Genomic DNA, 24997 nt, shown 5'->3' on the forward strand with positions numbered 1-24997 from the left:
GATTGAGACCATCCTGGCCAACATGGTGAAACCCCATCTCTACTAAAAATACAAAAATTAGCTGGGCATGGTGGCACACACCTGTAGTCTCAGCTACTCGAGAGGCTGAGGCAGGAGAATCACTTGAACCCAGGACGCGGAGGTTGCAGTGAGCCAAGATGGTGCCACTGCACTCCAGCCTGGCAACAGAGCAAGACTCCATCTCAAAAAAAAAATAATAAAAGAAATTAAAAAAGAAATTTAGCTGTCATTTGTGAGTATACCATACATGTGAGATTGTTCCAGTTAGAGGCTGTCTTGTAAAGGATCACGCCATGTTTAGTGCAACTGCCAGTTGTTATTTTAGAAGAGAGCAATGGAAACATCTAAAGAGATCAGATCTTGCCTTTCCGTTAATGGTCCCATATGTCCATGAAATGTATATTAACTCTTCCCTAAAATGTCAATGTAAGGAATACTTGAATTGGCCAGCATCAGAGATATTGTTTCCTGAACTAACACTAAGGCTTTATATTTCTTTGTGCTAAATGCTTTCTGTCAGTTCAATACTTTGATGTCAAAAATGCACACAAAAGAGACCATTTAAGTAACATGGCCAAAAGATGAATATAGGAAAATTCTCAGACTAAACTGAAATGCCAAGAATTTTTTTATTTGCAGCTGTCCTATTTACTGTCTAATATGTACATTTTTCTGATTTAGATACCTAAATATCTAAACTTCTATTTTAGTTTCCCCAAAAGCCTTAAGAGTTCCTTCATCAAGCCTTTGGTCCTCTGGCTCTATCTTCCTCCAGCTGTGCAACTGTGTTCATATTCTGTTCTTTATCAGGACCACCGCTAAGGAAGAACTCCTCTTTGCTATCGGATGGCATGGTTGGAGAGCAGAAATCTGCTATTTAAATGTTTAATTTTTAACAAGATTATGAAGCATGTAAAGAAATGGGAATATATAGCCCATACATAGGAAAAAAAGGAGACAAGGGAAACTGTCTCCAAGGAAGTCCACACATTGGACTTACTAGACAAAGATTTTAAATTGCCTAATTTTAATATATATCAAAGAGCTAAGGAAACCATGTCTGAAGAACTGAAGGAAAGTATGAGAATGATATCTCACCAAATAAAGAATATCATCAAAGAGATACAAATTATGAAAAGGAATCAAATAGAAATTCTGGAGTTAAAAATACAATAACTGAAATAAAGATATACTAAAAGTGTTCAGCAGCAAAGTTAAGTTGGCAGAAGGGGGAATCTGAATTTAAAGGTCAGTCAATTGAGATTCTTTTTTAAAAATTTTTATTTCTTTTCTAAATTAGAGATGGAGTCTTGCTATGTTGACCAGGCTGGTCTCCAACTCCTGGCCTCAAGCAAGCCTCCCATCTTGGCCTTCCAAAGTACTGGGATTACAGGCATGAGCCATGGCGCCTGGTCGAGATTCTTGAGTTTGATAAAATCACACTGGTAATTCCCAGGCAACCATGCCAAATTATCTAGTAAAAGAAACAAGGGAATTAAAATGGTACATAGAAAATACTGATTTAACAGACCTCTTAAAAAGATACTATGTTTTAATTATTTTATAGTTAAGATAACAGACTTAGAGCATTTCTACTGCTCAAGTACATAATAGAGTCAGACTGAAAAACCAAGTCTGTCACCAAAATTCCTTACTATAGTCTTACAAGGGAGACAGATGAAATTCTCTGGTAGAATATAGAAATGGTTAAGCCCTATTATTTTAATAACCACCATTTACACATACCATACTCTTATGATTCTGTCAGATAAGGAATGGAAAGCTCAAGAATGGTCAATGTCTTCCCAGAGTGATGGTTGCTAGTGAGTGGTAGAACTGGGGTTTGAATGAAAGTATATGTGGTTCAAAGTTTTCTACTGCCCATGCTGTTTTGAGATGGCAACCTAAATATTATGTGGTTTTAGCACACTCACAACTAGGTGAGCATAAGTAGTACAGCAGACCTTTTTCAGGCATCTGACTTTGCTAGTAGTGCTAGTAGGAGTGCAAGAGGATAACACAAACTTTACAGAAAAACAGCATTGAAATTTTCCTTTCCTGGTTTTGTAATTTACAAACATAAACTGCCTTATTTGTTTCCTCTTTCACAGAACCTGAAGTAACCTAAAGTAACTCAGTGCTTTTAAATAAAACAACCACATATAAAAACAACCACATAAAAAATTAGGTGATATGTTTCTGATTTTACTTTGTATCAATTGACAAATTCAACTACATATTAAGATATTTACAGTAATGTAAATACAGCCCAGTACTTGTTTTGATTTCTTTAAATTTGTAAAAAGCTCCTTTCTCTTTTTAACCTGATTAGGTGTAGCTTGGGGTCTTCTGAAAAAGATAAACAAAAGCAAGAGGCAATCAGTGTTTTCTTCCAATATCAGCAAAGAAAGACTGTAGAATTTCATGATTTAATTTTAAGACAGCTCACATTTATCATCATCTTCATATTTATATCCTTGACTTTTACCAAAGGCTATTTTAGAAATGCCCATTGCTCTCAGAAAAGAAGAGTTTGTTTTTCTAGGCTGCATTAAGAAAACTCAAGGGATTTCAGCATAACTTTATTGCTAAAGAATCTGTACCCTTCCTGGATCTAAATAAGGAGGGGACTGTTTAAAGTTCTTCCTTTAGGGGAAATTACATCAAATGCTTAGGAAAATGACCCCTTTTCCCTCCTAATTCATCATAATCTTCTTCTTCAAACAAGTTCTGGGACATTTACACTTTACTGTAAAATAAATGTTCGGTGGAGCATTCCAGATTTCTAAGTTTCTGAATTTGTCCTTAGAATATTTCTTTTTTTTTCTTCTTCACTATTTTGAGTATTTAACATTACGAGTTTGGGAGTTGGGGTTCCGAACTCAACTAATTTTAGGGATCAAGTAGGTCAAATGAATAAAGAGGGCAGAGGTAATGTGTAAGGGACTGTGTGGCCTAATAGCTACCTGGAAAGAACGTGGCTGCTTAAAGGCATTCAAATTCAATTGTTTAAAAACATTGCTGAGTCATTAAAACATATGGCTGGTCAAAGGTCCCATGGTTTCTCAGTTTCTCAATTATTACAGAATTATTCCCCTAGAAATTTGTATCAAATAGTCAAAAAGTTTGGCTATTTTTTTAAAGTATGTTTGGATAAATTACTTACCAAGTTTTTGCATATTGGAGACCACCAAGGAGTTCATACTGCCGGATTAACTCACATTTATATAAACCTTGAAAGAATGCTTATCCTGCCATTTCTGAGCATACATATGTGAATTCTATCATTGATTAAGAAATTTACGGCCAAGGGCAGCAGCTCATGCCTATAATTCCAGCACTTTGGGAGGCCGAGGCAAGTGGATTACCTGAGGTCAGGAGTTTGAGACCAGCCTGGCCAACATAGTGAAACCTCGTCTCTACTTTAAAAAATACAAAAATTGGCCAGGTGTGGTGGTGTGCACCTGTAATCCCAGCGACTCGGGAGGCTGAGCCAGGAGAATCTCTTGAACCTGGGAGGTGGAGGTTGTAGTGTGCCGAGATAGTGCCACTGCACACCAGCCTGGGCGACAGAGTAAGACTCCGTCTCACAAACAAACAAAAAAGCATGGCTCTTCACACAGGTCTCTTTGAATTGAAATTTGTGCGTATCTGTTCACTTAAACAAGTGTACTATAAGAACATTCTTGTGCTTTGCTCATTTAAATGTAAAATGCTAGACAAGGTACAGATGCATCTTCATCATGCATGCCCTTCTCAAACTGTTATTGTTATGATACTTTTATGATTTGTTGTAAGCTTTAAATAGCTCTGTTTTGTTTTTTTGTTTTTGTTTTTGTTTTTTTTTGAGACAGCGTCTTACTCTGTTGCCCAGGCTGGAGTGCAGTGGCGTGTTCATGGCTTACTGCAGCCTCAACCTCCCGGGCTCAGGCAGTCCTCCTACCTCAGCCTCCTGAATAGCTGGGACTACAGCCACATACCACCACACCTGGCTAATTTTTGTATTCTTTGTAGAGATGGGGTCTTGCTGTATTGCCCAAGTTAGTCTTGAACTCCTGGGCTCAAGTGATACACCCACCTAAGCCTCCAAAAGTGTTGGAATTACAGGCATGAGCCACTGTACCCGGCAACAAATAGTTTTTACTTTACTTTGAATTTGTAAGAAATGTATGCAACTTTTGGGTTGTATTTGCAATTCAGCTTTGACATGAAAATTGTCTACTTTAAGCTTTGAGATCTATTTAATTGAAGAGAACCAGGAATAGTAAGGCAAGCAATTGAATTATTATTACTTGCAATTAATTGTCCATGTGAGTCAACTTTTTTTCCTTACAATGCAACCAAAAGACACAATTTGGATATGGCTAATATAAGTTGGGTATCATTGATTACTCTTTAGTAAAAAGTCTTTTGATTGCAAATAACAATGACCCAATCAAAGTAGCTTAGGCAAAACAGAGGAATTTGTTGGCTCAGGTAACCAAATCACAGAAAGGATGAGATAGTGCTTGCTCAAGAACTACCCAATTCAAGGACACTGTCCCTGTCCTCTGTCCACCATTCCCATCTTCACTTTGCCAAATTTCTCATCACTGCTTTTCTCTGGGAGTTGGTTTAATTCTTTCCCACTACAGATAGGCACTATCTGCTTGCTAGGAAGAATAACCATTTGGCGGGAAGGAGAGGCCATTTTGGACTAATCTTTCAACCTCTATCCCAGGGATGACCTAATTTAGGTCAAGGGACCACCTCCACCCAGTAATTAGGGGCAGAGGACAGTGGTTTGAGGTTCTGTCTTGCATATCTGCCTACCCTGCAAGTTTATCCCTGAGGTCAGGAGAGCAGGATCTGTTGCTAGAAGAAAGAAGGCTTACAAGGTTATATATATTTTATGTCTTGGAATTCCACATAAAAAGATGCCACTACTGAAAATATTTGAAAATTACTGAATTAGAGTTTTGTGAAATCACTTACTCCTTGAACTTGTATACAGTTTTATAAATGTTAGGTAATATCATTAGATTTCTCAGTCATGGGGCTCAAGTATAGGTTTATTCAGTTTTTGTAATCATGTGAATTCCGATTGGTGTTATTTATTGAACAGATATTTATTGAGCACTACCAGTATGCCAAACTCTATACTCAACACAGAAGATGGAATGGTAAACAGATCTGATGCCTCCCTTTATGGAACTTAAACAGAAAGAGGGATATACAAACAAATATCACTAACATGAGGTTGTATGCTATGATCAGGAGTTATGAAGCAAAAAGACAACAGAGATATCCAAGTAGATGATTAAGTGAAGATACTGAGACTGATAAGAGTGAGCCAGACCACAGGAGAGAAAGCAGAGAGTAGTCAAGGCAGAAGAAAAGGCTGTGTGAAAGCTCAGAGGCAAAAAAGGAATATTGGAGAAGCCAAAAACTGTGCATTGTAGAGAAAGTGTAATAGGGAAGGAGAATGGGGAGTGAGTAATAAGCGAAGAAGCTGAAGAGGTATGCCAAGTTCAGATAATGTGGTCCATAATGATTTTTTTAAAAGCCTTTTCCTAGATGTGATGGGTAGCCAGTGAACAGTGTAGAGCAGTCAAGTAAAATACACAATTTAGAAAAATCCTCCTAGCTGCAGTGTGGAAATTAGTTGGTAAGAGGGAGAGTTGGATGCACGGCAACAGGAGATTGCTGCAATAATCCGGATGAGACAAGATGACCAGAGGGGAGTCGCTGTGGAGATCAGGAGGAGGGGTTGGGTTTGATTAATATTTAAGGAGTGGAATCAGTAAGATTTGGTAATTAACAGTATGTGGGGGATAAGACAGAGGGAAAAGTAAATCTTGACTTCCAGGTTTCTGCCACAGGCAGGCAAGTGAATAGTGGCATCATACACTGAGGAACCCAAAAAGAAAAGCAGGTGGAAAAGAGAATGATTCAGTCTAAGAGGCAGTTTGATGCACAGGTTTGAAAGTCAGAGGAGGGAAGTAGTGTCTAGTCAAAATATAAGTCAGTCTGATAAAAATTTAAAACAACAACAACGAAACAAGAACATTGACCCAGAAGCTATTGCAAGATCTTGTGAAGAATATATGCATAGCCACCTGATCTTGTCTGTTTGTCTGTGCAATTGTATTTGATAGCTGTTTGTTGGATACTGTTATGCAAGATGTAAGAAGAGGTTTTTGTTTTTTTGAGACAGAGTCTTGCTCTGTCACCCAGACTAGAGTGCAGTGGCGCGATCTCGGCTCAGTGCAAGCTCTACCTCCCGGGTTCAAGCAATTCTCCTAACTCAACCTCCCGAGTAGCTGGGATTACAGGTGCCTGCCACTGCGCCTGGCTAATTTTTGCATTTTTAGTAGAGATGGGGTTTCACCATCTTGGCCAGGCTGGTCTCAAGCTCCTGACCTCGTGATCCACCCACCTCGGCCTCCAGAAGTGCTGGGATTACGGGCGTGAGCCACCATGCATGGCCAGAAGATTTTTAAAAATTAGAAATTTTTTTTAATTGTTTTTTAAATTTTTTATTTTATTAAAAAAAAAATTTAAGGCCAAGCATGGTGGCTCACACCTGTAGTCCCAGCACTTTAGGAGGCTGAGGCAGATGGATCACTTGAGGTCTGGAGCTTGAGACCAGCCTAACCCATGAACATGGTGAAACCTCATCTCTACTAAAAAATAAATAAATAAAAAATTTAAAAAATAAATAAATTAGTTGTGCATGGTGGTGCAAACCTATAATACCAGCTATTCAGGAGGCTGAGACAGGAGAATCACTTGAATCTGGGAGGCAGAGGTTGTTGCAGTGAGCCCTGATTGCACCACTGCACTCCAGTCTAGGTGACACAGCAAGACTCCCTTTCAAAAAAAAAAATTAATTTTTGTGGGTACGTAGTAGGTGTATATATATATATATTTGTGAGGCACATGAGATGTTTTGATACAGGCATGCAGTGTGAAATAAGCACATCATGGGGAGTGGGGTATCCATCTCCTCAAGCATTTGTCACTTGAGTTACAATCAAATTACACTCTAAGTTATTTTAAAATGTACAATTATGATTGACTATAGTCACCCTATTATGCTATCAAATAGTAGGTCTTATTCTATTTTTTCATACCCTTTAGCCATCCCTCCCTCCTCCTCAACCCTTGCTACCTTTTAAAAATTAAAAAGTTGTGTCAGTCTGAATAGTTACATTTTGTTGTTTTGTTTTTGAGACAGAGTCTCGCTGTCTCACCCAGGCTGGAGTGCAGTGGCACGATCTTGGCTTACTGTAGCCTCCCTCCCAGGTTCTAGCAATTCTCATGCATCAGCCTCCCAAATAGTTGGGACTACGGATGGGCACCACCACGCCCAGCTAATTCTTGTATTGTAGAGATAGGGTTTTACCTTGTTGGTGAGGCTGGTCACAAACTCCTGTCCTCAGGTGATCCGCCTGATCCCAAAGTACTGGGATTACAGGTGTGAGCCACCATGCCAGCCAATGACATTGTTGAAGTCAAAGAAAATACAGACATGAACCTCTAAATTAAAAATGTTTTATTTGGAAAACAAGAATTGCATTTTGGGACATGCACACAGATTGGGTGATCTTCATTATGTTCAAAGAACAAAGAGAAGGTTGGCACTAGTAAAGTTTTGGGGAGCTGGCAAGCTCTGATTGGTGAGTGACAGAAGTGGGTAGTTATTCTTAGAGTCACAGCAGATTGTTTCAGTAGCTATTAGATAGTACTGGTTTCAGGTTACCACAGGCAGTTTCAGCAATGGGCTTGCAGAGAATTACATTCATGAAGCAACATTATATGCCCTAACTGCTTTTTCCTCCTGGCCTCTCAATTGATTTAGTTGGATATGACAAGAATGACCCAATTTTTATAATTAACTTTCACAATGTATTATTTTTTTCATCATAATAAAGGTGACCCAGTTAAGATAAATGCCTCATTCTCTACTTCACTCTCAAAATGTTTCTTTGGTACTTTCCCTCTTATACAACTGGGGTCTGCTTTTGTAGCTCAGACCCTTCTCAGTTTGATTCATTTCAATAATCATTTATTAGAGGCCTTCTCTGCTAAGGATAGGATAAAAGGAAGAAAGTGCTACCTGTTCTTAAGGAATTAAGGGTCTTTTGGGAAAATCTGACATGTGTATAAACGGTTTTAATATAGTGTTTTAAATATTATGATGGGGAGTTTGTAAAAAGCGTTTTCAAGCTCTTTGGTTCTATTTTGTGACTATTTTTATTCTAATCATTGGCTTTTTAATCAAATTGCATATAAATATTTATGCGATCTGCCTTCTAATTACAAACCATGTTGAGACAGTACTATCTAGAATTGCTTTGAACTCCATCTCTAGATGCCGTCATTGGTTCAGACAATTGCAGTTTAAGGCAGGGGGCTGGAGCAAATCATAGGGTTTTCATCCACTTCCTGTGCTTTGAATTCCAACTGTTTCTTAATTTTTGTATCTCCTGCATTAGCTCTATGCACACTAGCAGTAATCCACCCAGGCCAGAAGGCCTCCAGCTATCTTACCCACCAGAAAATGAGTTCATGTGCAGGTTAATAAGTATCACAGCCTTGCAAAGGTGGTAATTAAAATTCAGGGAATTCTGGGTGTTGAATAGCTGAAAAAGATATTTTAAGATTAATCTCCATTGAAAAAGGTTTCTGATCACTTGGGCCTCCTCTCACCTACTTAAATAAGATTCAATCCATTATTTGCAATAATACCCATATAGAACATAGAAGAATATTGTGATAACGCTAAGGAAGAGCTAGTTGAATCAGTTTTGTAAAGCACCGGGAACTTGGTAAGCCATTGGCAAATGTTAGTTGCCTGTGTTAACCATCGTTATTATTATCATTTAAGTATTTAAGTGGAAGAGAATGGGGGAAGGACATTCTAGGCCAAGAGAGGAACTTCATTGGAAACATGAAAGTGAATGTCATTTTCCAAAATGACTCAGTATAGTTGGGATGTAGAGTATAATGCAGAGAACAGTGATGAGAGATGGTGCTGATGAGACAGTTATGTTGGGACCAGATTGTAAAGAATCTTCAATGCCTACTGAAGAATTTCTACTTTGCAAAATATACAGTGGGAGCCACTGAAAAAAATTTTGTGGAATTTTTTCCCTAATATGATATTCAGGTTTTCTTTATGCTTTTTTATGAAAAATTTCCAACATACACTGAAGAAAAAAAAAGGGCAGTATAATAACCCCCATGTACTCATTACCCAGCTTTAACCATTATCAATATGTGGCCAATGCATTGATGATTTTAAAGCAAGGCAAGAAAGACTAACGTTGTACCACATCCTTTACCTTATTTAATCTTCACTATGTCCTGTAGAGTATGTGGTACTCCCACTTTCCCTAATTATAAATGAGAAGACCATCAACATGATAAAGTAAGTAAAAGCTCTGGGATTCTAACCCACATCCAACTGATTTCAGAGCTCAAGCTCTTTCCTATCTGGCATCTGAAGTAGAGCATGATTCCCAGTTGAAAACAGCTGCTGATCCATCTACAGTAACAGTACCTATTGGTGCTCTTGACCCTATTCAGGATGGTAGGCTTCTCTGCCTGCAGCCACTCTACTTCCAGAGTGGAATCTAAGTCCACATAAATGCTCAACCTAGTCAGCTAAAGTAACTGTGCAGTCCAGTAATTTTCAAAGTATGGTTCCAGGCCAGTGGCAAGTTGTTAGAAAATGCAGACTCTTAGGGCCCACGTTCAGCCTGCTGAATCAGAGACTCTGGGTGGGGCCCAGCAATTTGTGTTTCTGTTTTTTTAAGCAGACTTTAGAGCAGTTTTAGTTCCACAGCAAAATTCAACAGAAGGTACAGAGATTTCCCTTACACTCCCTTCCCCTACATACAATTCCTCCCACTATCAGCATCCCCCATCAGAGTGGCACATTTGTTACAGTTGATGAACATACATTGACACCATCATCATCACCCCAAATTCATAGTTTACATTAGGGTTCATTCTTTGTATTGTACATTATCAGTTTAGACAAATGTATAATGACATGTATCCACCATTGTAGTATACGGAATAGCCTCACTGCCCTGAAACAATCTGTGCTTTTATAAGCTCTGCAGTGATTCTTAGGCATACTTAAAGTTGAGAACATCTGGTTTAGTTAGACCTTAGAAAATGGAAGGCAGCTCATATCTGAAGGATCTTCCTTACTCTTAAAGGCTTACAGAGTTTTTTGCCTACCCAGAAAAGAAGAGAGGGCAGGACTGAAATACATTTGTTTTGTGCTTGTGAATTGTTAGGATTTATTACTATTAAGTAGAGATTTACCTTTTTTAAAAGAATGGTTCAAATCCCCTGTTGGAAGTACATCTTTTTCATATAAGTAGTTAGGTACTACTAGTGCACCAAATTGCCATTTTTTAACTCTTTTATGTTAAATAATGCACATCTGTATAATTCTGATTGATATTCTGCCAACGTAAGTGAAGAAAGATGCTTCTACATCAAATTCAAAACTATCAACAAAAGTTCAGTATATCTAATCAACCTCCTTTTGTTACGGGATCTTTGAGGTACCAGTTTTTCTGGCTAGAAACCTCTGTGGCCATGGCACCTTTGCCCGAGTTCTTGTCCTGTGTCCAGGAAGTATGAGGTAGGCAGACAAGTGAAGGATAAAGAAGAGTTTTATTTATTGTTAGAACAGCTCAGAGGAGTGGATAGCTCCTCCCTGTAGGCATATCGTCCCTTGGAGTGTAAGGTCTCAGCAGAGAGGTAGCCCTGGAGAGGGTGGCTTTTCTCCACAGGCAAGTCATTTGGATGTCTCTGCAGGTCTCTGACGCTCTCAGCAGAGAGAGTAGCTCCTCTCTGCTGGCAGGTTGTCTCTGCAGCTTTCAATGGAGAGAGTGCTCCTCTCTGCAGCTGGCTGTCCCGTCGTCTCCAGCTATTAGCAGAGAGAATACTCCTCTCTGCAACTGATAGTCCCATCCTCTCTCTGCCCTCTTCTTCCTCTGGCCATCCTCTGCCCTGCTCTGGCTGAGCCCAGGGCTTTTATGGACCTCAGAATGGGGGAAGTGTGTGTGGATTGGTCTATGGGCAGCCATGGGAAGGCCCAGAAGAGGGACCACCAGTCCCCACTCTGGTCTGCCGGACTGGCAGTCCAACCCCCAGTCTTCAGGCCCTCCCTGGCCTGAAGGTGGGGCCTTACTGGGAACCCACCCTCTTCTGCCTAGGACTCTGCCTCCTGCTGCTATTCAAGACCCTGGGGCTCAGTCCCAACCCTGCTAATTGGAGTGGGCTCCAGGAGAAGAGAGAGGCCAGGCAGCAGGAACAGACATCCCCAAGCCAGCAAGGGACAGGGGCAGGGGACCCTTCCCGGCCCTCCTCTGGGAGCACAGGGAAGCTCGGATCCACAGCTGCAGTTTGGGCAGCTGTAGCCCCTCTCAGGAGGGTGGAGCTCCTGCCTGCTCTGTAGACCAGGAGGCCAGGGTCTGCAGCTGCAGTTTGGGCAACTGCAGTGGTACCTGGGGAGCTCCCATCCCAACTCAGAAGGAGCAGGGCTCCGGAGCCACTGGCTCCATGGAGTGTGCAACCCCAGCAGTACTTCCCTGCTGTAGCCAGCATGATGGCAGCAGCCACTGCCATCACTTTGGTAAGGCTTTGGCAGCCATTTCGATAATCGTGTCTACTGGTGGACCCTGGGATACCTGCTTCAGTTATTATCTCATGATGAGATAATATATGTTTTATTGCTGAAGTGAAATATACTATAACAACAAATTACTTCTTAAATGTCTTTATAAAGTGTTTAGAAATTTATTTATTTATTTATTTATTTATTTATTTTAAAGATAGGGTCCCGCTCTGTTGCCCAGACTGGGGTGCAATGGCACGATCATAGATCACTGCAGATTCAAACTCTTGGGCTCAAACAGCCTTCCTGCCTCAGCCTCCCAAGTAGTTGAGATCATAGGCACATGTCACCGTACCCAGCTAGAATTTTTTAAGTAGGATTTAAGAAGCTGAGTGAAAGTATAATTCCTGATTTGTGATATACTTCTATCAAAATTAATAGTACATTGCCTTTAGTGAGAAATATCTATAATCAGAAATAATCCTGATTATAGTAAGGTCAAAAACAGAAGTACCAGCAGAACTTTGGTACTTTTTTTTTCAACTTTTTTCCTCCCTCTCACTCAGACCCATACAGCTAGCACAGAGCCCAGGCACAGTGGATACTGTTTATGTTTTACTGAGGTAATAGAAACTGTGTGGGTATTTGGTTCACCTTAAAATCCATGCCTTATTTTATTTATTTATTTATTTTTTGAGCTCATGATGCCTGTATTACCATTTGCTCTACTCAAATAAAATACTCCAATGGTTTCCTGCCAAAGCATAATCATGTTATGATTGTCCACCAAGACCATTTCTAAGGCAGAAACCTTATATCAGAAGATGTTATATGTTTCTTTTTCTAAACAAGTTCAGGAAAAGTATGTCCTGATATAGGAAATTTATTCAGACTTAACACTAGCAGTGTCTCTGGTGATGTTACATAATTACATGGAAATCATAGTAAAAATATTTGCAGTGCCTAAATTTGAAGTGCTCCGTGGTGTCATCTAGTGGTGTAAGCATTATAGAAGGTGCAGCTTTATTACTCAGTGCTTTTGGCACAGAATTTGTGTATTTAAAAAAAAAAAACATAGTAAAAGTTTAATGGAACAGCCAAACATAAGATACAATGGAAGACTTCCATTGAGGATTCTTAGATATAATACCAACACAGAAGCAACAAAAGAAAAATAGCTGGGCCAGGCGTGGTGGCTCACATCTGTAATCCCAGCACTTTGGGAGGCCAAGGTGGGCGGATCACGAGGTCAGGAGATCGAGACTATCCTGGCTAACACGGTGAAACCCCATCTCTACTAAAAATACAAAAATACAAAAAAAAAAAAAAAAAACCAACAGCCAGGCGTGGTGGCAGGCATCTGGAGTCCCAGCTACTCGGGAGACTGAGGCAGGAGAATGGTGTGAACCCAGGAGGCAGAGCTTGCAGTGAGCCGAGTGCCACTGCACTGTAGCCTGGGGGACAGAGCAAGACTGTCTCAAGAAAAGAAAAAAAAAAGAAAAATAGCTAAGTTAGCCTGCATCAAAATTTAAAACTTATAAGCCGGATGCAGTGGTGAGTGCCTATGGTCCCAGCTATTTGGAAGGCTAAGACAGACGGATTACTGGAGCCCAGAAGTTTGAGTCCAGCCTTGGAAACATGAAAAGACCTTATCTCATTTTTTTTAAAGTAAAACTTTTGTACATCAAAAGAAACTTTCAAGAAAGTGAAAAGACAGCCCACAAAATGGGAGAAAATATTTGTAAATAATACATGTTGTAAGAATCTAGTATCCAGAATATGTAAAGGAGTCTTACAACCCAACAACAAAAAGACAACCTTATTTATTTATTTATTTATTTATTTATTTATTTATTTATTTATTTACCGAGACTGAGTCTTGCTCTGTCACCCAGAGCTGGAGTTCAGTGGCACAAACTCGGCTTACTGCAACCTCCGCCTCCCGGGTTCAAGCAGCTCTCCTGCCTCAGCCTCCCGAGAAGCTGGCACTACAGGCACCCGCCACCACACCTGGCTAATTCTTTTGTATTTTTAGTAGAGACGGGGTTTCACCGTGTTCACCAGGATGGTCTCGATCTCCTGACCTTGTGATCCGCACGCCTCGGCCTCCCAAAGTGCTGGGATTACAGGCGTGAGCCACCGTGCCCGGCCCCGCTTTTCCTTTTTTAATATTTCTATTATGTTTTTTCTGTCACTGCTGTTTAGTAAATATACGTATACCAATGTGTAATCCTACCAATAATGATAGGAGGAAAATGGAGGAAATTATTATAAAGTGTCTACTCTTTTCCAGGCACTGCACCTGCATCCTTTCACATTTATTATTTCACTTAACTCCTACACCTAAGCAGATGAGCAAAGATCAGAACCCACGCATTTTGTCTCTAAGTTATGTCCTGTTTTCCCACAGCTTTACCAATATTGGATCTTACCTCTTTTAGTTCCTGTTTATTAGAGAGATTCAACATTTTCTCAAGTGATTGTTAACTGTTCATATTTACTTACAATCTGTATCTTTTGTTCATTTATTAATAATAATAGATTTTAAAGTGAACATACCTACTTTTCTCATAGACAGAAGTTATCGTGTCAAAGCTTTACTATAATTTTTTTTGCTTTTATTTACTCCTCTATTACAGGCTCTTGATGGAAATGTATATGATCATCTCAAGGATTATTTAATAACCTTCAGCCGTACTGAGCTAGAAACATGTCAAGCTGTGCAGAACACGTTCCAGTTTTTATTAGAAAACTCCAGCAAGGTAAGTTACCTTTAGTGCAACGTGTAGTATTATCCAACTTAGGAGCTAAAGTATTTCTGCATACAAAGAAAATGAAGGTACCAGTGATATTAGAAGAATGCATTAACAGACAAATTTCCTGGTAACAGCATTCCTTCTAACAAAGTTGGAGGAGATTCTGTTCTCCTTGGTGATGAGTTGGTGAAGATGGCACCAAGGGCAAAAAGAGAGGTGATGATACAAGGTAGCTTAGAACATTGGCCCATTGCCATGTGCATTGCCTTTGAGAAGGGTTTAAACGTTTTATATTCTCCTCAAAGTTTAAATACACTCTGCTCACATGGGGGAAACAACAGGTCATGTGTCAGTACAAAGAGTATTGAAAGAGCACAAAGGGAAAAGGAGCGTTTTGTAATTGTTATAAAAACAACAATGTCTTGGTTTGTTCGTTTTTTTTTTTTCAAATTAAGCCCTATTATCTATATGCTGTAATTCTTTGATAGCAGTCTTTTCATTTAAAAGTGTTGAGATCCATCAAGTTTGCTGACATGTCACATTGTATGCAGAGAAAATAAATGTAATGACTTTTCTTCAAGATTTGATAGATTAAAATGTTTTGCAGTTGTGAAACTATCCATTGGAAGATAAATTGTTCCTGTGGTTAGTAAATGTTTTTTATCTGACAAGTTAAATGCACAATAAATGTTTCCTGACTAAAGGAATGCATTTTTTAAAAATATGCATTTCATAGCTGCTACTTTAAAAGGTCCAGTTCAGTTCTTTTTTTTTTTTTGTCAGGGAGAGTGAGGACTGGCTAATACTTTTAGGAGAGGGATCAGGATATCCATTTTCACATGACAGTGTCCAAAGACAGGAAGGAAAAGCACAGACTCTTCATCCTGAATGCCTCTTGTGCATATATTCTTGTTTTCACTGTACCAGAGCTCTCAATTCTGTGTTTAGAAAAGTGTTAAAAATGCTAGGTTGATATGGAAATACAAAAATCATTAGCTTGGTGCTTTGAAGTCCTGTCATATATCTGTTTTCTTATATTGTTACCCCCCAAAATCTAAGAAAAAAAGGAAAATGTAAAATGTTAATTGAAGAATCTATATAGTATGTATATAAGTATTTACTGTATAATTTGTTTGATTTTAATGCATATATATTTGAATTCTTCAGAAAAGAATGTTGGGGGAAAAGTCTATGAAAAACATCTTATCTTTGTTCCCTCTATAAAGTGGTTGATTTTTGACTAGTGAACAATTTTGTTATTGTTGTTGTTGTTGTTATTTTTAGTAGAGACAAGGTTTCACCATATTGGTCAGGCTGGTCTTGAAGTCCTGGCCTCAATTGGTCCACCCTCCTCACCTCCCAAAGTGCTGGGATTACAGGCATGAGCCACCATGCCTAGCCATGATTAAATTTTTTATGTTTATTTGTCCATTTAGGTTTTCTGTTTCTTTTTCAGTATATTTGGGTAACTTACATTTTCCTAGACCATTATCCATTTCATTAAAATGTCCAATTTTCCTAGACAATTGTCCATTTCATTTATCAGATTTGATGTCATAAACTTGTTTGCTTCGCTGGGCGTGGTGGCTCACGCCTGTAATCCCAGCACTTTGGGAGGCCGAGGCGGGCGGATCACAAGGTCAGGAGATCGAGACCATCCTGGCTAACACAGTGAAACCCCGTCTCCACTTAAAATGCAAAAAATTAGCCGGGCGCGGCAGCGAGCGCCTGTAGTCCCAGCTACTTGGGAGGTTGAGGCAGGAGAATGGCGTGAACCCGGGAGGTGGAGCTTGCAGTGAGCCAAGATTGCGCCATTGCACTCCAGCCTGGGCAACTGAGTGAGACTCCGTCTCAAAAAAAAAAAAAACAAAACAAAACAAAAAAAACTTGTTTGCTTCTAGAATTGTCTCTGTTTTTGTTTTTAATATTGTTTATGCTGTCCGTCTTATTTTGATCAGACTCACTGGTCTATTTTATTAATCTTTGCCAAGAACCAGATAAAATGACCTTTATTCTGCTTCTCAGTGTTGTTTCTATTTCCTTAATTTTTGCCTTTATATTCATTATTTCTTTCTACTTTCTTACAGTTTATGTTATTGTTCTTTCTCAAACTTCTTTTTCTATTTAGATCCTATATTTTTAGCCTTTCTTGTTTTTAAGTAAATTTGTTTAAAGCTTAAAAAAAAAAGTGCTTTTCTGCTTGAACTGCGTTCTGTGATATGTAGGGCTTTTGTTATTATTTCTGTTTTTTTCTCCTTATTAACCCATGATTATTTAGAAATGAGTTTTGCAGTTTCCATTCAGTTGGAATATGTGATAGGGTGACATTTTTATTTCTAATTTTATTATAAATTGTATTTTTAATCCAATTACATTTATTCTAATTTTATCAGAGAGGTTATCTTCTAGCAAAATTCTTTGAAATGTTTTTTTTCAAGAATAAGTTGGACTGGATACACTACCCTTAGTTTATAAAACAGGAAACATAGTCATAACAGATAGCTAATATTTTACACACACTTAACAATTTAAGACTTTTAGCATGGGGTATATTTTGAATCCCATGAGGTTGCCATTACCATATTCATTTTACATGGAGGAAATTGGACTCAGAAGTTTATGTGGCCTGGCCTGAGGTTACACACTCACACATAGTGCTTTCCATGCTCTTCTACTATATTCTCTTTAGCTTGTATTATTTTAATAGAAAATGAATTAAGAATTTATGAACTAGTTTAGACACATAAAGAGATAAACTTTCATTTTCTGCATTCACTCATATAAGTGTCTCACTCCCCAGAAATGAGAAATAAATGAGATGCTCTTACATTTAAGTTGAAAGTGGTAGGAATAAAAATTTAATAAGAATAATGTGTCTAGGAGATGTGCCCTTTTGTTCTGACTTGTACCGGAAGAGGCCTACAAGTTTTATGCCATGTGCTTTTCTGTTATGAAGAGCTTGTTATACTACTCTTGCTATGCTGCTGAAAGCAACCTAAAGGGAAGTTTGACACTTTTTAGATTTTTTTATTTTATATCATTATTACCTTGTTCAAAATGTGACATATTCCCAAAGATATTTTGGTGGTAATTCATCCAACATACTGTAAATGTTAAAGTGCTTTCTATATTATTCATCCCCTAAATGGGAACAGATGGCCCTAGGAGCTTTTGTTAAACTTTAATTATTTATGAAGCTTGCTTTTCTTCTTAATATTTTATGAAATGCTTTGTATATGTAACTGAAGCAAATGTTGTCATAGGTGTTTTCTCTAGGATAGTAACTCCAAAGATAGCTCTACTGGCCTTTATAATCTGTTTGTGTGTGCTTGCTTTTTGTCTCGATAAGGAAACTAATTAATAACAAAGTTCATTTAAGAATTCAGAAAATAAATTTAAAAAAAGAATTCAGAAAATAACAATTTTCTGAAAATTGTTATTTTCAGAAACAATTTTATTTATTCTACATTTATTTGAAAATTAAATTGTCTAATGTTACTGTTCTTAATACTTTGAAGTCTAACCCAAAAAAAGTAGACAAAAGGAAGGAAAAAACTTCATGATCATTTCAATAGACGCAGAAAAAGACTTGACAAAATTCAGTACTTTTTTGTGATAAGCACTCAGCAAACTAGAATAGAAGGGAACTTATATAACAGGATAGCATTTGTGAAAACCCCACAACCAATATCGTATTCAATAATGAAAGACTGAAAGTTTTCCCTACTGGTATCAGGAACAAGACAAGGATACCTATTTTCACCACTGCTATTAACCATTGTACTGGAAGTCCTAGCCAGAGCAATTTCAGTGAGAAAAAGAAATAAAAGGCATTCAAATTGAAAAAGAAGAATTAAAATTACCTCTCTTTGCAGATGACATGATTATATTTATAAACTCTCAGAGAATCCATTAAAAAAACACTAATAGACTTAATACACTTAGCAACATATAAGATAAAAACACAAAAATCAGTTGCATCTCTATATTCCATCAATGAATGATCCAAAAAGAAAGTTAAGAAAATAATTTCAACTGCAATAATACTCAAATAATAAACTATCTAGGAATAAATTTAACCAAAGGAGTTAAAGACCTGTACATTGAAAACTATAAAACATTGCTGAAAGAAATAAAAGATATAAATGCATATAATAAATGTTCATGGATTGGGAGATTTTATGTTGCTAATATTGTAATATTCCCCAAAATGATCTACAGATTCAATGTAGTCCCTATCAAAATTCCAATGGCCTTTTTTGCAGAAATGGAAAAGCCAGTCCTCAATTTTTTTTTTTTTTTTAATTTGAGACAGGGTCTCACTGTGTCACCCAGGCTAGACATGAGCTCAGCTCACTGCAACCTCCAGGACCTCCCAGGTTCAAGCAATTCTCGTGCCTCAGCCTCCCAAGTAGCTGGAATTACAGGCATATGCGACCACGCCTGGCTAATTTTTTTGTATTTTTAGTCAAGATGGGGTTTCGTCGTGTTAGCCAGGCTGATCTTGAACTCCTGATGTCAAGTGATCCGCCCATCTTGGTCTGCCAAAGTGCTGGGATTACAGGCGTGAGCCACCGCACCCAGCCCAATCCTCTAATTAATATGGAACTACAAGGGACCATGAATAGTCTAAACAATGTTGAAAAGGAAAAATAAAGTTGGGAGGACTCACGCTTCCCAATTTCATAACTTACTATAAAGTTACAGTAGTAAAGATAGTGTGATATGGACATAAGTATAGACATATAGACCAATGAAATAGAATTGAGAGTTCAGAAATAAACCTGAACATCTATGGTCAATTGATTTGCAACAAAGGTGCCATGACTATTCAGTAGAGAAAGAATATTCTCTTCAGAAAAAGGTTTTGGGACTGCTGGATAGCCACATGCAAAAGAATGAAGTTCAGGCCAGGCGTGGTGGCTCACACCTGTAATCCCAACACTTTGAGAGGCCGAGGTGGGTGGATCATGAGATCAGGCGTTCGAGACCAGCCTGGCCAATATGGTGAAACCCCATCTCTACTAAAAATATGAAAATTGGCTGAGCGTGGTGGTGGGCACCTGTAGTCCCAGCTGCTTGGGAGGCTGAGGCAGGAGAATCACTTGAACCCAAAAGGTGGAGGTTGCAGTGAGCTGAGATTGTACCACTGCACTCCAGCCTGGGCGACAGAGCAAGACTGTTTCAAAAAAAAAAAAAATGAAGTTCAATGAAGTTGTGAACCCCTACCTCACAAAATTAACTCAAAATGGATCAATGATCTAACCTATAAGAGAAGACATAGAGGTAGATCTTTATGACCTTGATTTGGCAGTACGTTCTCAGATTTGACATTGAAAGCACAAGTAACAAAAGAAAACATTGATAATTAGACTGTATCAAATTAAAATCCTTTTGTGCATCAAAGGATATTATTAAGAATGTGAAATCAACCCAAATGATGAGAGAAGATATTTGCACATCACCTATCTGATAAAAATTTCATATTCAGAATATACAAAGAACTCTTACAAGTCAACATCAGAGACAACCCAATTTAAAAGTGAACAAAGGAGGCTGGGCACAGTGGCTGATGCTTGTAATCCCAATAGTTTGGAAGGCCAAGGTGGGGGGATTGCTTGAGGTAAGGAGTTCAAGAGCAGCCTAGGCAACATAGCGAGACCCTATCTCTACAAAAAGATTTTAAAAATTAGCCAGGCATGGTGGTGCATACCTGTTGTCCCCGCTACTCGGGAGGCCAAAGTGGAAGAGTTACTTGAGCCCAGGAATTGGAGGCTACAGCAGGCTATGATCAAGCTACTATACTCCAGCCTGGGCGACGGTGCGAGACCTTGTCTCTTTAAAAAAAAAAAAAAAAAAAAGTTGTGTACCAAAAGGCCAATGAAATGAAAAGCTAGTTTTTTGAAAAGATTAACAAAATTGATAAACCTTTCTTTCCCTTTAATTTTAATTTCAGGGGTACATGTGCAGGATGTGCAGATTACTAGGTAAACTTGTGTCATGGAGGGTTTGGTACACATTATTTCATCACCCACATATTAAGCCTAGCACCCCTTAGTTATTTTTCCTGATTCTCTCCCTCCTCCCACCCTCCACCCTCCACCCTCTGGTAGGCCCCAGTGTGCATTGTTCCCATATGTTCTCATAATTTAGCTCCCACTTATAAATGAGAGCATGTGGTATTTGCTTTTCTGTTTCTACATTAGTTTGCTAAGGATAATGGCCTCCAGCTCCATTTATGTTCCTGCAGAAGACATGATCTCATTCTTTTTTTATGGCTGCATAGTGTTCTGTGGTGTATATGTACCACATTTTCTTTTCTTTTCTTTTCTTTTTTTTGTTTTTTGCTTTTTGTTTTTGAGGCAGAGTCTTGCTCTGTCACCCAGGCTGGAGTGCAATGGCATGATCTTGGCTCAGTATAACCTCTGCCTCCCGGGTTCAAGCGATTTTCCTGCCTCAGCCTCCCAAATAGCTGGGATTATAGGCGCCCACCACTGCACCCGGCTAATTTTTGTATTTTTGTAGAGATGGGGTTTTGCCTTGTTGGCCAGGATGGTTTCAAACTCCTGACCTCAGGTTATCCGCCCACCTTGGCCAAAGTGCTGGGATTACAGGCATGAGCCACCACACCCAGCCATGTACCACATTTTCTATATCCAGTCTATCATTGGCGGGCATTTAGGTTTATTCCATGTCTCTGCTATTGTGAATGGTGCTGCAATGAACATAAGCAGGCATATGTCTTTATAACAGAACAATTTATATTCCTTTGGGGATATACTCAGTAATAGAATTGCTGGGTCAAATGGTTTTTCTGTCTCTAGGTCTTTGAGGAATTGCCACCTTGTCTTCCACGAAGGTTGAACTAATTTACGCTCCCACCAACAGTGCAAAAGTGTTCCTTTTTCTCCACAACTTTGACAGCATCTTCTTTTATTTGACATTTTAATAAAAGCCATTCTGACTGGTGTGAGATGGTATCTCATTGTGGTTTTGATTTGCATTTCTGTAATGATCAGTGATGTTGAGTTTTTTTCATATGATTGCTGGCTGTATGTATGTCTTATTTTCAAAAGTGTCTGTTCATGTCCTTTGCCCACTTTTTCATGTCCTTTGCCCACTTTTGAATGTCCTTTCTTGTAAACTTAGTTCCTTATAGATGCTAGGTATTAGACCTTTGTCAGATGCTTAGTTTGAAAAAAAAAAAATTCCCATTCTGTAGGATGCGTTTTTACTCTGTTGATAGTTTATTTTGCTGTGCAGAAGCTCTTAAGTTTTATTAGATCCCATTTGTCAATTTTTGCTTCTGCTGCAATTGCTTTAGGCATCTTCATCATGAAATCTTTGCCCATGCCTATGTCCTGAATGGTATTGCCTAGGTTTTCCTCTAGGGTTTTTATAGTTTTGGGTTTTACATTTAAGTCTTTAGTCCATCTTGAGTTAACTTTTGTATGTGGTGTAAGGAAGGGATCCAGTTTCAATTTTCTGCATATGGCTAGCCAGTTATCCCAGCACCATTTATTAAATAGGGAATCCTTTCCCCATTGCTTTTTGTCAGGTTTGTTGAAGATTAGGTGGTTTTAGGGGTGCAGTCTTATTTCTGGGTTCTCTGTTCTGTTTCATTGGTCTATGTGTCTGATCTTGTACTAGTACCATGCTGTTTGGTTGCTATGGCCCTGTGTTATAGTTTGAAGTTGAGTAGTGTGATGCCTCTAGCTTTGTTCTTTTTGCTTAGGAGTGCCTTGGCTATTTAGACTCTTTTTTGGTTTCATATGAATTTTAAAATAGTTTTTTCTAGTTCTGCAAAGAATGTTGATGGTACTTTAATGGGAATAGCATTGAATCTATAAATTGCTTAGGGCAGGCTGGGCACCTGACTCACACCTGTAATCCCAGCACTTTGGGAGGCCAAGGTGGACAGATCACTTGAGGTCAGGAGTTCAAGATCAGCCTGGCCAACATGGTGAAACCCCATCTCTACTAAAAATACAAAAATTAGTCGGGCGTGGTGGTGGCACATGCCTGTAGTCCCAGCTACTCAGGAGACTGAGGCAGGAGAATCACTTGAACCCAGGAAGCGCAGGTTGCAGCGAGCTGAGATTGTGCCACTGCACTCTAGCCTGGGTGACAGAGTGAGACTCCGTCTGAAATAAATAAATAAATAAATAAATAAATAAATAAATAGCTTAGGGCAGTATGGCCATTTTTATGATATTGATTCTTCCTATCCATGAGCATAGAATGTTTTTTCATTTGTTTGTATCATCTCTAATTTATTTGAGCAGCAGTGGTTTGTAGTTCTCCTTTTAGAGGTCCTTCACTTCCCTCATTAGCTGTATTTCTAGGTTTTTGTTTTTTGGGTTTGTTTGTTTGTTTGTCAGTTGTGAAAGGGAGTCCATTCGTGATTTGGCTCTCAGCTTGACTGTTGAAAATCAGCAAACCTTTAGCCAGACTAGTGAGGAAAAAAAGAGAGAATAACCAAATAAATAAAATGAGAAGTGAAAAAGGAGACATTACAACCAATACCATAGAAATTCAGAGGATCATTAGAGGCTACTATGAACAATACATGCCAATAAATTGGAAAACTCAGAAGAAATGGATAAACAGGGCTGGGTGCGATGGCTCACACATGTAGTCACAGCACTTTAGGAGGCTAAGGTGGGTGGATCACTTCAGGCCAGGAGTTTGAGATCAGCCTGGCCAACATGGCAAAACCCTGTCTCTACTATACAAAAATTATCCGAGTGTAGTGGCACATGCCTGAAATCACAGCTGCTCAGGAGGCTGAGGTGTGAGAATCATTTGATCCAGGAAGGCAGAGGTTGCAGTGAGCCAAGATTGCACTACTGCACTTTATCCTGGGCAACAGACCGAGACTCTGTCTCAAAAAAAAAAAAAAAGGATAAATTCCTGGATGCATGCAACTTACCAGTGTGGTTTGGATTTGTGTCCCCACCCAAATCTCATCAAATTATAATAATCCCCAGTGTTGGAGGAGGGGCCAGTGGGAGGTAATTGGATCACAGGGGTGGACTTCCCCCTTGCTGTTCTCTTGGTAGTGAGTGAGTCCTCACGAGATCTGGTTGTTTAAAAGTGTGTAGCACCTCCCCCTTCTCTCTTTTCCTCCTGCTCCTGCCATGTAAGACGAAGCTGCTTCCCTTTTGCCTTCTGCCATAATTATAAGTTTCCGGAAGCCTCTGCAGCCATGCTTCCTGTACAGCCTGCAGAACCATGGGTCAATTAAACTGCTGTTCTTTATAAATTACCCAGTCTCAGGTAGTTCATTATAGCATTGTGAGAATGGACTAATATACCTACCAAGGTCGAGCGATGAAGAAATTCAAAACCTGAAGAGACGAAAAAACAAGTAACAAAATCAGAGCTGTAATAGAAAGTCTCTGAGCAAGGAAAAGCCTAGAACTGGGTGGCTTTGTGGCAAAATTTTACCAAATATTTAAAGAAGAACTAATACCAATTTTACTCAAACAATTCCAAAAAATAGAGGAGGAGGGAATACTTCCCATCTCATTCTCTGAGGCCAGCATTACCCGGATACCAACATCAGACAAAGACACATCAAAAAATAAAACCAAGCCAGTATCCCTGATGAACATTAATGCAGAAATCCTCAACAAAATACTAGCAAACTGAATTCAACAACGCATTAAAAAGATTATTCATCATGACCAAGTGGAATGTATCCCAAGAATGCAAGGATGGTTCAATATACACACATCACTCTGCATGATATATCGTTTCAACAGAATGAAGGGCAAAAACTGTATGATCATTTCAATTGATGCTGAAAAAGCATTTGATAAAATTTAACATTCCCTTATGATAAAACCCTTCAGTAAGTTGGGTATAGAGGGAACATATTTCAACACAATAAAAGCCACTTATAGCAGACCCACAATGAGTATCATACTGAATGGAGAAAAACTGAATGCCTTTCCTCTAAGATCTGGAACATGATAAGGATGCCCACTTTACCACTGTTGTTCAACATAATACTAGAAGTCCTAGCTATGGCAGTCAGATGAAAGAAAGAAAGAGCATCCAAAGTGGAAAGGAAGAAGTCAAATTATTATTCTTTACAGATGATACAGGCTTATATTTTGAAAAACCTGAAGACTCCACTGATTTGCTTTCCAGGAAACTGAACTGATTTGCTTTCCAGGAAACTGATTTGCTTTCCAGGCACACCAGGGCGAGTATTAAAGGACCAGCGAGTAGGCAAGGCTAGGAGCAAAACTGCAAATTTATTTTTTTTGGTCACCTAGCTTCAGGGAAGAAGGTGTGGAGGGTGAGGTCTGTCGGCCTCCAGCAAAGGAAGCCGAGAGAGTCGCCCGGTGGAGTTCTCGGGCGGAGTTCCTGCAGTCCCGACAGGAGTGGGGGCTGAGGAAGTGCGTGCAGCATGCCCGCCGGGAGCGGCTTTTATGTCCTGGGCCTGGGAGTGGGAGGGCAGTGGGCGGGACATAGGCGGGTTGGGGGCCGGCGGTAGTCGTGGCTAGGCGGGTTCCGGTTTTTCTCCTCGGAGGTCGGGTTGCGGCTGCGCAGTTGACCTGTGTCTTTCCCAGGCGTGGGAAAG

At 39.2% G+C, this 24997-nt stretch overlaps 1 protein-coding gene across 3 annotated transcripts in view; it reads left to right on the forward strand.

Annotated features, from left to right (window-relative positions):
* The window catches only part of FCHSD2 (FCH and double SH3 domains 2), a 338593-nt gene that overhangs the window by 213235 nt on the left and 100361 nt on the right, over window positions 1-24997 (forward strand). For all 3 annotated transcript variants that reach the window (XM_011953051.1, XM_011953052.1, XM_011953053.1), the window contains one exon: window positions 14287-14409. In XM_011953051.1, the coding sequence (XP_011808441.1) occupies window positions 14287-14409 (123 nt within the window). The remainder of the gene's footprint in view (window positions 1-14286; window positions 14410-24997) is intronic.

This window comes from Colobus angolensis, unplaced genomic scaffold (genome assembly GCF_000951035.1).
Source record: "Colobus angolensis palliatus isolate OR3802 unplaced genomic scaffold, Cang.pa_1.0 Scaffold355, whole genome shotgun sequence".
NCBI lineage: Eukaryota > Metazoa > Chordata > Mammalia > Primates > Cercopithecidae > Colobus > Colobus angolensis.